Below are 12738 nucleotides of genomic sequence, written 5' to 3'. Positions count from 1 at the left end.
GCTTAGAAATTTAGGGAATCCAAACAGAAGCATATGACAGTCTATCACGCTTCCAGAATATGGACTTGTCTTCCAAATTTCAAGTTTTATTTTCATAGTTACCATGGCTATGCACATGTGAACAAAAAATCAGGATAATCATAATATCAGCAGCCTCTTGTAGATGTTTCCTCCATGGCATAAAAGTTATCTTACCTCCACCTTGACAATGTTAAACCATTGACCTTCATCCAAGCACATGGTATATCAGGCAGTTGACAGGTAAGTTTGCCATAGAAAGTCATTGTTCACAGGCAATAGAATATTGAGTGTTGAGACCTTGAAGACAGCACAATTCATATGATTTGACAAGTCTCTAAATGGCCTTGTATGCAAATTGAATGAGATAGGAAACCAAAGAGAATAGGAATCCTGTCAAATCTTGAAAGAGAGAAAGCACAGACGTTTTTATTTTGTTGAAAATACAGTCCCAGCTTTTTCATACATATGAGGTCAAAGATAATTTACATTCACCTGCTTGAAGTAGAGGACAAGCTGGCAACTCTTCTGATCAAGAAAACTAAAACCAAATAGCTTAGGAAGGATGATGATAAAGAATTAAGAACACCCTCAATACACTCTCTCTGTGGTGTACTTTGTCTTAAGGATAAACCAATTAGGGTGATGGAGCTCTGGGTACCATTAATATTTGGCAGTATCTGATGTCTGATCCAATTCCATTCAAATTAACAATATGTAACTCATTTCAATGGCTTTTGAAGCCTAAGAGCTTCAAGAGACTAACAAGAGACTAACAATTGCTACTTCTGAAAAAAACCTGGTATTTTTCTTCCACAGAGTACAGGAACTTCAATCTTATACGACATTCAAAACATAGAAAATGCATTGATACACACAGAGTTGTAAAATGCTTTGTGGGATTACAACTGTATATTACATATACATGTATATCAGTAATTCTTTAATTTTGTTTTTTCAATACTAGCAGAACCTAAAATATTGCTGTATTTTTTAATGCTGTGTAAGTTTTTCTTTTTACTTTAAGATCCTCTCAAAAATATACTTGTACTTCCTACACAGAACAAAAAACACCACAGGAGGGTGGAACTGGAAAGGGTAAAGGTGAGTCTGAAATCATATTTTTAAAACGGGCAGTAAAGAGAACATTCCTAAATGCTGTTCTGATGCTGGATTGCTTGAACTTTAATTCAGAATTTTGGTGCCAAATTTCAAAAGTGTGATGTGAAGCTTCCTGGATCCTTTTTCTGCATGACTTATCCAGCACAAGGAAAATATGATACTTATCAGTATCTTCAAAAATTCTGCAAACACAACTGACACTTTAGCAACAGTATTTATACAGAACGTTTAATTAATGGATCAAATTTCAAGTGATTTGCATGAGCAGAAAGCCATGTTTATGTGAGCCTGGATGTTGACACTGAGCAAGCTTGCTAAAACTCAGATACTATGCACATTGGTAGCTTTTAGATAAAGCGGACAATCTCCTACTGTCATCTAAGCTGTTTCTATTCTACCACAGAAACTTGATATTGCATATTTTACCTTTCAGCAAAGTCCAATACATTTTTTCATCTGAAAAAGAAATCATACACTCATCTTTCTGTCCTCACTGGGAGTCCAGCATTGAGCTCATTACAAGTTCTAAAAAATCTCTTTGAGGATTGTCTGTGAACAAACACATGACTATTCCACTAGCAATGCATGTAAAAATCAGCTCCATTTTTAATTTATATTTTTGTGCTGCTGAGATTAGACTCCAGCTCTGTTGGCAATCTTCCAGTTATGAAGATATATTTTGAGGGAACTGGGCCAAATTCCGCTCCTTTTTGTACTCCCTGCCAAAGTAGAATTCAAACAGCTCATCAGTTTATTTTGAAAGCAATAATCTTTTTTTTTCTTCATTCTGATAAAAGGCTAAACCAGACCAAAATATACTTACAACTGATGCAATGCTTGCTTTTCATTTGGCACGGTTATGCTTTTTCATGGCAAATCAAGAAATGGCTTGCTTGAAAATATATTCTGGCTTTTGGTCTCTTCCAGACAAAATCTTGCCTTTTAGACAGACTGGATGCATATTTGATACTTGAAGATTTATTTGGCAAAGGTGTGCATGGCTATTTTTCTCAGCAAAGTCAAAATATAAACACTGAGAGTGTGTGATTCAAGTAGCCTTTTGAAAATAAAAATGCTGAACCAGGATTCAGTGCATGTTATTTTGCCAGCTATCTTTGCATTGAGCAATTATTTTGACACACAACATTTCGTGTAAGTAACCAAATCTGTCATCTTGGTAATGGAAACACAGTTCAAGAATAATTTGCATGCCTAATGACAGGAAAAAAAGATTAAGGCCTTGCCTCAAGCTATTCCAGCAGTTAGTTCTGCTTGCTTTAACTTTGATATGAGAGAAGTGTTTGCTCCCAATCTGAACATGAATGATATTTTCCCCACTGCTTACATATCTACATTTTACTGAATAAAAAAGAAAACATGGTAGGTATCTTATCAAATACTTTTATTATCTTTTTATACATTATTATGTTTCTGTTTTGAATTTAGTGAAGAACACAGTTATTTTCTAAGGGGAAAAATGCTTTCTTGGTGCTTACACTGTCTAGGAGGATTTTACTACCAAAAAAATATTTGAGATCCTAATATAGGAAGTGTTTCCTGTTTCAGTCCATGGTGGCAGCAGCCACCTCAGGAAGAATTCTAGTGAAAGTCTGAATACCAGTATGTAGGAAGAATGACCTTCTGCCATGCTCGGGTGAAACTGTCACCTCTGCAAAGCAATGTAGATGTCATCGCCAGACACTCAGTAGCATTTTTTTTTTAATTAGGTAGAGTGCCTATCAGCTCCTGTTTTGTTACAGAGTATCACCAAGTAAGGGAAAGTATATTTTCTTAGAGTCATTCTGCCAGAGGAAAATCTTTATAATGGTGAGCATAACTCACAAAACAGGAAAAGGTTCCATTTTTCCAATATGTCCAAAGTCATTTAGATTAGAAATTGAGCAGTTCAACAAGAAAATGACGACAGAACCAGCTAGAGGTTAGCTTTTGTATAAGTTATTTATAAAACTGTTTCTGTAGCTTGAGAAGTAACATATTTGGGTACTTCCCTCAATGGGAGTTGGGTACTTCCCTGAATGGGAATGAGATGGGAAAGATTTCATATCTAATTTCACAGCAATTCTGCAATACCCGTGTGTTAGCAGTTGTGACCTATTTGCTGATAACTTATAGGAAGCAGCACACCATAGTAACCTGGGAAAATCCCTCTCTGCAGCACAGTCAGGCTGTGCTGGAGCCTGGCATCTAGGAAGGAAAGCGCGATAGTCCACGAAAACTGTGTAGTCCATAATTTTCACCTCATTTCTAAGACAAAGTTAACAGCAGAATTTAGGAAGACAGAGTATACCTATCTGTGTGTCTGTTTTACTGTTCTATTTCTTTTTAGTAGTTATTGTCTGTGTGAAATTACATATTTATGTTCCTTTATGTTCACTGTAAAGTTAAGTAATGGCAGACAGTGTGATAAAGTCTGCTATTTTGTGGTTATTTTGCTGTAAATCAGTAGCTCTTGCATAGAAAAATCTTTTATAGGATTTCTAGTTTCAAAAACATCTGAAATAATGTTGTAAAAATTTAGGATATATATGATCATCCATTTTATTTGCAGAGAAAAAAGTGATTCAGCAGAAATCCCACCAAATTTACTATGTTATCCCATACTCATTCAATTTAAATTCTTCTGCCTTTGCTTTTAATTTTAGCATTATCTTACAGATTGGATATTGTTATAATTGTGTTCCCACTTGCTGGAATAATAGCTGAATTTTAATATAAATTTGCTCATTCCTTTTTTAGGTCACACCTAGCCATTCAGAGAGCTACTAAAATTTCTGCATGTTTTACTGATACCTTTTTCTCTAGGTTCCATCCAACCATCTACTAAAATGTTCACATTTCATCCTTGTATTTTTCCAGGTTTCACTTATCCATTCACCTCTCTACTAAAACTTCACTTTCTGTATGTATGTACTTCATTTACCATTTCCAAAGTGCCAAGTCCCCTCTATGGGACTGCTTGAATACTCTTTGAAAATCAGATGGGCAATTGAAGGCAACTAAATTTTAAATTCCCAGTCTCAGAAGGGTTAAACTATGCTCAGTAATTTCAGCATAAACCAAGATGATTCAGCCAATTGCTTGAGTTACTCTGTGTTTGTTTATGTACCATGAAGACAATGGTTCATTCACTCTTTGTGGTGTTTATCTACCTCCTGCCTTAGCCCTGAACACTTGTTCCAGGGTGCAGTAGCACAGTCACCTGCAGCTGCAAAACAGTGTCTCTTCCCCGTTCACTGCTCTGCCTGTATCACCTGCCAGCTCCCATGGTCATCAGTGAGTGAGAGCAGGGAACAACAAAGAGAGATTAATCAGTTTACCAGCTCTGTTAGCTGATTAAATCAGGTTAGAGATGCTGCTCCAGTGGAGTCAATTCCAAAATTCCCCTGTTCAGTTCTGTAGCACCAGGCTTTTGACATTGACGCATGTCTTTCAAGTCTTCTTTTAAACAGTAAAAAAATAGAAAAATAAAAGAATAGATTGATATGATTTTTCCACTTCTTCAAAACATTGAGTTTATCAACAATGTGACATGGCAAAGAATAGCAGCTCCCACTTTTGTGTGGTAGATTTCAAATCAAGGGAAAGCAGAAGGTCTAAAACTCTTTAAATCAGCAGTTCATATATAAATCAGTAGTTATTACTTGTATTTTGACAGATTTTTCTACACTCTTGCTGTCTCAGCTGTCAGAAATTTTAATATTGAGATTACACTAGCTGTGAGTATAAAAAAATTTTACATTAGCTTCTGAGATATGGAGTGTTCTTTCCCCCCACAAGACTCTACTCCTGATGGAGCGCCAAGAGGCCTGCTCCTCAGTTAATGTGATCATTTAGATACAAGGAAATAAACATAAATACCCTATTTGTTAATGAAAATGTGCCATAGATGAATAGAAGCCAAAGAACAAAAATCTCTACAGAGTAATACATCCTATCGACCAGCTGCCTTCTTCATACCCAGCTCTTATTCATGCAAAAGATTGCTAAATACATTCCACTAAAGGTTTACTTGCAGAAGATAATGATAGTGAACTAATGATCATAGTTCTACCACCCAGTCTGGTATTTTTTTGATTTTTGTTATCTTTAAATAGAATTTACTGCTAATATAAACAATCATTCATCACAGAAAGCAGCTGTTGAACCATTTTTCATCTTTATTCAATAGTCAGTTCATTTCGTCCTAGAAGCCTGAAATATAAGGAATGATGGATTGATAATTACCCATTTGTCAGAACAATTCCACTGGCATGTATTGTTTTCATGCTCTTTCAATTTACAGCACATTCAATTGTGCTTTCATTTTGATACTTCTGAAATGTTTGCTTGTTTTGATTTGTTTGTGTTTGATGTTAACATTTTGTTTGAAAAATGATAGATTACCCTGGAGAAGCTTCAGCAATCTCTCTGCAAAAACTAATAACACCTTTTTGTTGGTTTAGTTTTTCAAATGTTTAAAGAAAATAGAAGTCAAATAGAGTCGTCCTTTAATAATGTGATTATCATACATCATCATGTAGGGTGCATCACATCAGATGTTTTGTGCTGATTGATCTTAATTATTTTTTTCTGACCAGAGAGCATATTCTGTACCTCTTCAAGCCATCATCAACCACAATGGTGACATTATTGACAAAAAGAGCTGAAAGTACACTTTATACTTCCATGAAATATGGAGAAAGATTTGCAGTGGTATTACTTAGCCTTGCATTCATGTAGTTGTTAGCACAATAAGTTAAAACATCTGACGTGACTTCATCATTACTACGGTTTCACTGGAAATCAACATCTTCAACATCTGCTTATGCCATTGGATGATGCAGGTGGTGAGAACTCTTCCACTAAATGAATTTTATTTTTTGCTATGAATAAATCATTTTTGTAAGATAACACATTAATCCTTCATGTGTAGGCCTACCTTTTACAACTGACATCCTCCTCCCAAGGGATTTTTAAAAAGAAGTTTGATGAATCATTTAAAAAGGAATGAGTAAAATGTTATGGCTAATTATTTAAATTCTACTAACAGACTTTCAATTAGCCTTCAGTGGTTAAGAAAGCATAAAAAATTAATATGACCAGTATTTACAAAAATGCAACTATATTTTATATGTGCTTTTGTCATAGTTCTTACATTTGTCCTTGAGAAAATATAGGCAAGTTATAACTTTAAGGTCAAAATCAAAGGATAACTTCAGAATTAAAATTTTTCTTATTCCACTGTCTTTTCTTCTGCTTTGAAATGTTCTCCACATGGTTTTCTGATAAAGTATAAAAGACATGCTATCTTTACATTATATATGTATTAAATCCTAAATATATCTATTTTATTCTAGCCTTTCAAATGCTACATTGGTAATTTTAACTTTTTTTTATCATTAAGCTTTTAAGACACTAAGATTTTTTGCATATTTTTATCAGAAACTGATATGTCTGAGGTTTCTAGTCAACATCTAAAATTCAGAGATGTAGGAGTCTTGTAAAGATAGTCTTTACCTTATTCTGTTTTTCTAATAATCATGACTACAGTATTTCAGGTTTAATGCCAGTTTCATGGTTTTTTAGGCTTTTGATTTATATAAATATTTACATCAATGTACTCTATGAGATTAAACATTTTAAAATACCTGGATAACAATTGCTTGTAGTGATTTAATACCTGATGATAGTCAGCTTTTAGTGTGATTAAAAGAAAAATGCAGTGTGATGATAATAGTTCTATCCTTATTTTAAAATATTCTCTTATAATATGGGAAAAAAACCTAGTTGTTTATTCCTTGCATTTTAAATTAATATTTTAATACAGAAATTACAAAGTATAAATACAGGGGACTTTTTAGCTGTTGCCTATATTGATTCAATGATGCTGAATGCGTATATGGTGCACATTTTAATTGCAGACATGGACATCAGAGAAATGGCATCTTTCTCAGGTTAGATATGTGATTGACCTTGATTTCATTGTGGCTTTTTTGTATTTACTGTGGATTACATCTCTAACAAACAGAACCACTCAGCAGCTTTCATATAAACTCATGATTTAATAATAGATCACAGTCCACATCTCATTTTTCTTTTACTTGCTTGAAAGATTAAGGTTTACCATTTCAGCTACTGAATTACACAAAGCTTTCTTCATCAGCTTGAAGCTTCCATTGTGAATGCTCCTGACTATTACAATTTCTTTCCCTTTCTTTTGCAGGTTTTACACTTTCACATAGTTGTTTTAAAGCAGATGATCGTCTGTGCTTTCAGTTTCTATATGTACCTTTTTATTTGTATTTCTTTTCACAGATGAAGATGACACTTCAGTTAGTACTCCACCAGCAGGTTAGGACTGTGATAGTGCTTTGTGTGTGTATGTATGTATGTATTTTTCTCTTGACTATTAATGAAGAAAGACTCCAAACCATTGAACTGAGCTCAAAACATGCTAATTAGAGAAAAAAGCTTTTTGAAGTCCCCTACATTAAATTAATCTCTGCTCAGAAGTACAAGACCTTCATACCAGATACATTGCTTTCCAATGTCTTGAGGTCTTTGGCAGAACTTCTGCCATTGGAAAGCAAAATATCAGTTAGCAGCTCTGAAAGGAACTCTCCTTATCTTTTCCTTTCAGCAAAAATGGAGTGCATTTTTAAGGTTAGTCCTGAGAGCAAATTCCAGAATTACAAATAAAACAGATGCCTTATGACTTTAAAACAGGTTTATCCACATAACTATAACCTCACCTTATGCCATATGACCTACAAAGTAGTTTGAATGTACTGCTCCACGTCATTGCTGCCAAAGCTGGCAGATAAAATGCCCTTGGTTGTTGGCAGTAAGAGAAATGCAACAGCACAGGGGTCCGTCATGATAGATGTGATATGGGCAAAATTTCTCCATTGCTTGCTTAATATGTTTTTTAAAAATAAACTGTGAATGAAACAGAGATTTTGAACACTAGAAAATGCTTTGCAGTGCGTCAAATGAAAAACATGTTCTTAATTATCCTCACTGCCCTAAATGATCACATTTTTCTGATTTGTCCCAAAATAATTTGCATTATTAACTTTGGGCTGAATGCTATCTGCAAAGTCAGCAGCAGTACATTGATTTACAGTACTAGAGGACCCTATTGGTAAAAGATAAATATATAAATAACATTGTAAATCACAGAACCCTAAAAATTAATTTTAACTATTTATCATTATTTTGCACAGCCTAGATGAATAACTAGACTACTGAAATAACTCAAAGTACTGTTCCCTCAGATAAATATTGAACAACATAAATTCATCTGTTATCTGGAACTACACAAATCATGAAGAAAACATCGGCTTCACAGAACCTCTCTAAATACGAACTACTAAAAAGAAAGCCTTGAATGGGAATTAAACTAAACTAATTTAGATTTTCTAGAAAAAAGAGGAAAGATTTCTGATTTTTTTTCTCAGCCATTCACTTCCTTTTTCTGGTATTCTGATAGTTCCTCATAGGTATGGTCCTAAATATCTAGTCTAATCTTCTTGCATGAAGAATCAATGTTCTTAAAATCCCAATGATCTGAGGTCAGTTAAACTGTGATCTCTGAGCTGGTGTCATCTAAATTGCTCTTCCCTTTCAGATGGGATATCTAAGCCATCGGAAAGAAAAGATTCAGGTGAGACCTCCTGAACGACATGATGGAACACTCCAAAATTTACATAATACAATTATTATTACTTTATTTCTTAGATAACATTTAATTTTTATTTCATTGTTCATACAATATCAAGCTGTAGCTGTTGAAATGCTTCTAAGTACCACAGCAAAGAGGTTTCTAGCAGGTAAACCAGGAATGAGAGAAGGTTCTGCTGCACAAGACAGGACATGCATCGGTATTTTACACATACATACATACCTATCTATCTATATCTATTTCTATATAGATAGATATGCAGCTATTCCCTTCCTCCTCAGCCCACAGGGTGACAGTGGCTTACCTGAATCCCACACACAGGCCCCAGGAGATTGTAGGAGAATGGCTTCTTCTCACAGCTCAAAGGACAGTGGGGAAAACTTAGCAAAGTCATAACCTCTTTCTTCCTACCCTGGCAGGTAACGCATACCACACCCACTTTTGTGGTTTCAGGATTTGCAGCCTCTGGAACAAAATGAGCAGCAGGTACTTCAACCATGGTTATTGACCTGGCATAGCCGCCTATGCCAGCCCCCTGAGCCAACGTCAAACCCACGTTCTGTTCTGTTTGTTTCATAAATAGGAAAATGTTAATATCTAAAGGTGATGATAATATTTAGGTGTTATTTTATGTGGTACCAAATTAATGACTCTATGTAAGCTTCTCCATTTATTAATATCCTTTTTCCATTTCACCCTGTGGCATATTAGGTTTGTTACTGCACATGACCAGGTTCTGTACCGAGCATTGTCACATCATTCTGTTCACACCAGTAACTATCACCTGTTCTTATGTTGTTTCCACATACTAGCATGTTATACTGCCATAATCTAAACATCTAGATTACATAGAGAGTATATATAGATGAGTATCTATATATATTTGTGTTCATGTGTGTCTGTGTATATGTTTTCATATATGTGTTCATACATGTGTGGATATACATTAATGTCTTTACCTGTATGAAATATTGTACAAGCAGACACACACAGAGGAGTTAGGCACATCATACGTAATTCACTGAAAGACTGAAAAGCAAAGATTTTATAGCAAAACTACATAGTATTTCTATGTTTTTTTTAAAATTTGTAATAGATTTTAGGATAATAAAAACAGTTTGGTTGCATTTTCCTATGGTTGTCATGAGTCATATTGCATTTGTGAGCAATAGAAGTTTTCATGAGTTAAAAAGTTTCCTGCAGCAGTAATCTCTACACAGTAGAAAGACAATTCTGAGTTCTGGCATATTAGTTTCTACAGAAAATACTGAGCAGGGAAAGGAACTTTTAATTTCAAAATTTGACTAAGTGAGAAGTGTTGTGTGACTGGTTCCTCATTTACGCTAGTTATGAAACCAAAACCAAAAGAGCATTGGACAAACTATAAAAAGCTGCTTTCACTTCTGAAACAACTAGAAGTTTAAGGGGAACAAGGGAGATGCAGCTCTGATTTGAAAGAGGCAGATGGCTTTGTTAATTAGAGATGTACATTTTCACATTTACTCTGCTCTTCAGGACTACCATGGCAGCATTGACTTTACTCAGTTTCCCCTACGCACTGATGATAACTACTCAAAAAAAGGAGATGGCATTTGGACTCTGCAAGTTCTCACATGAAATATGAGATGCATGCTTTGCCTTTGCAGAAAGGGAGCTGGTGACAGACAGACGTTTACTGCCTTGCTCTCCCTGCCTTTTCTGTTAGGAATCAGCTTTGACCATGGTTTTGCATATATTTACCTGAGATGTAACTGCATAGCACAAAGCCAGGGCTGTTCAGATGAGCAGAAAGATCAGAAATGCACAGCTGTGCTGGTACAGTTCTCTACCCTGGGGAGACACTTGCTGCTTCTGCTCACTTGCTGCTTCTCTCAGTATTGTTGTTCCTTTTCAGTTCCAAAATCCCAGTTTCTGGAAGAGAAGGTGCTGTGTCTGAACATATGACATAATCATTTACATCTAACAAATTGTTTTTCTGTAAAATATCAGCCAGTGCACATGGCAGGACATGGTATTGACTGATCCCCAAACTCTCTGCTTCTATCATGGTAGAAGAGTACAAAGTTCAAAAGTAAGTTTCATCCCTGCCCTATTTTGTGGACAAAGAGGAAAAACTAACTTGTACTGAGTTTGGGCTTGAGAGAGACCCACCGAAACTATATATCATATGTGTTTTGTTTGTGCTTATAGCTGTTTGTGTTTTCAGAACCTCCATCTCTTCTGAAAAACAAAGAGCTGCCCTTTGTGCATTGCCTCCATAAAGCACTCATGGTTGAATGCTGGTGCCATTCGAGTTGCACAGTACCCATCTTGGCTGATCAGGTTCCCCTCTCTTCCTCCCTGATAGATTCATTTTCTGTCACCACAGAGGTAGCACTCTTGCAGGAACTGTACACAGTGTGACAGCCAAGCAATGGATGTCAGTATGAACAAAAACTTACATATCTTTCAAGACATCTGAAGAGAGGTAATAGGGTTAGAGAGTTTAGTAAGTTCAGGTAAGTGTATTTTAGAGGGAATAAAAACACACTCAGATGATTGACATTTCCCTCTCTCTCTGCATCTCAGTATGGTCTATTGGAGAAGGAACTCCAGAAGAGACAGAAAAACGCGATGACTCCCAAAGATCCACTTTATTCGTTGAAAAACCTCAGAGCGGTTCAGTGAGCGTTGGTAAGTGCTTAGAAACAAAATCAAAAGAGGCACAGAGGCTGAGGCAAAGCCAGAAAAGGTATGTGCAGTTCCTGTGACACTCAGCTTCTGCCCTCAGCTGCAAGTATTTCCACTGATTTTAGTTGGAGCTGAGGTCCACTATTCAAAGGCAGAAAGGACTGTACAAAGAGAAGCAAAACCCAATTGTTCAATTTAAGACAAGCTTAAAATCTAATAGTTTACTGAGCAGAATGGGTAAGAGGTATAGTTTCTGCAGAAGATGGTTACTGTGATGCTGTTGGCTGTACTGTTACTGATATGTTAGGAAGATCTACCCAAAGTCCTGCAGCGTAGCTTAGAATTTGATGGCTGTACCCTACAGCTGTGTGTAAATTAACAAGTAGACTAATAGGAGCAGCTCTGTAGGGAAGTTGGTAGGGTCACCCCCACTGTAACCGTTCTGTGGTTAGCTCTGGCTTAGTCCAGTGGTCTAAATACCTATTAGCAGCTGGAGCACAGGTAGTAAACTCTCAGAGCACATCTTTGGTTTTAATTTCACCTGAGAGGTATCCAGTTCAAGCACTGTGAGGACTTCCTGTGCTGTGAACCAGAGCACAATAAATGGGGACAGTCAGGAGGTTCACTTCCAAACAGCGCTGCTAAGCCATACTATCATGGTAAGGTAGCTACACCCTAAGCAGTGTAGCAGCAATGGTGAGAAGTTCAGTACAGGCTACTTAATATGTCTGTTGTGTACTTTGATACACTAAGATGTGGTCAGATTTTTCTTTTTCTGCATGCCTATTATTTTTCTTGGTTTCTGAGTAGAAAAAGACCATTTGGGGAGGATTTATTAGGAAAATAAATATAAGGACTTACATGTATTCTCCACTGGAGCCCATGAATGTTAGGATGGAAACTCAGAAGGGGTTGGGCAGTGGTGTTTTGAGAATCGAGCTAACTTTTACTATTCCCAAATTATTATTTAGAGAAGACCCTTTCCCCCTCCTCAGCTTAAAAAATTAATAATAGAAATGCACCAAGAGCTCTGGGCTTTCTTGTCTAGACTGGACTTTATTCATGTTACAACTGCCTGGTAACCTAGGAACACCTGTGCTTGTTTTAAGCAAGGAAATTCAAATATTGGGAACAATTTGCACATGACAACATGGAGTTTTGCCTTAACTAATTTATCCTGCTGCTCAGTGTCTCAAGCTCCCCATTGACATGGGCAGAAGGCTTCCAGACCCAAAATAATTAAT

At 36.1% G+C, this 12738-nt stretch overlaps 1 protein-coding gene across 1 annotated transcript in view; it reads left to right on the top strand.

The window, feature by feature from the left end:
* The first annotated feature begins 238 nt into the window (after positions 1–238).
* Positions 239–12738, top strand: part of MYBPC1 (myosin binding protein C1) — a 54650-nt gene continuing 42150 nt past the window's right edge. Inside the window, exons 1-3 of the mRNA XM_074825823.1 lie at positions 239–261; positions 1046–1122; positions 11393–11497. Coding sequence (XP_074681924.1) covers positions 239–261; positions 1046–1122; positions 11393–11497 — 205 coding nt within the window. The remainder of the gene's footprint in view (positions 262–1045; positions 1123–11392; positions 11498–12738) is intronic.

This window comes from Strix aluco, chromosome 5 (genome assembly GCF_031877795.1).
Source record: "Strix aluco isolate bStrAlu1 chromosome 5, bStrAlu1.hap1, whole genome shotgun sequence".
NCBI classification, from domain to species: domain Eukaryota; kingdom Metazoa; phylum Chordata; class Aves; order Strigiformes; family Strigidae; genus Strix; species Strix aluco.
The sequence above is the reverse complement of the archived record's forward strand: the minus strand, read 5'-3'. Positions and strand labels throughout refer to the sequence as shown.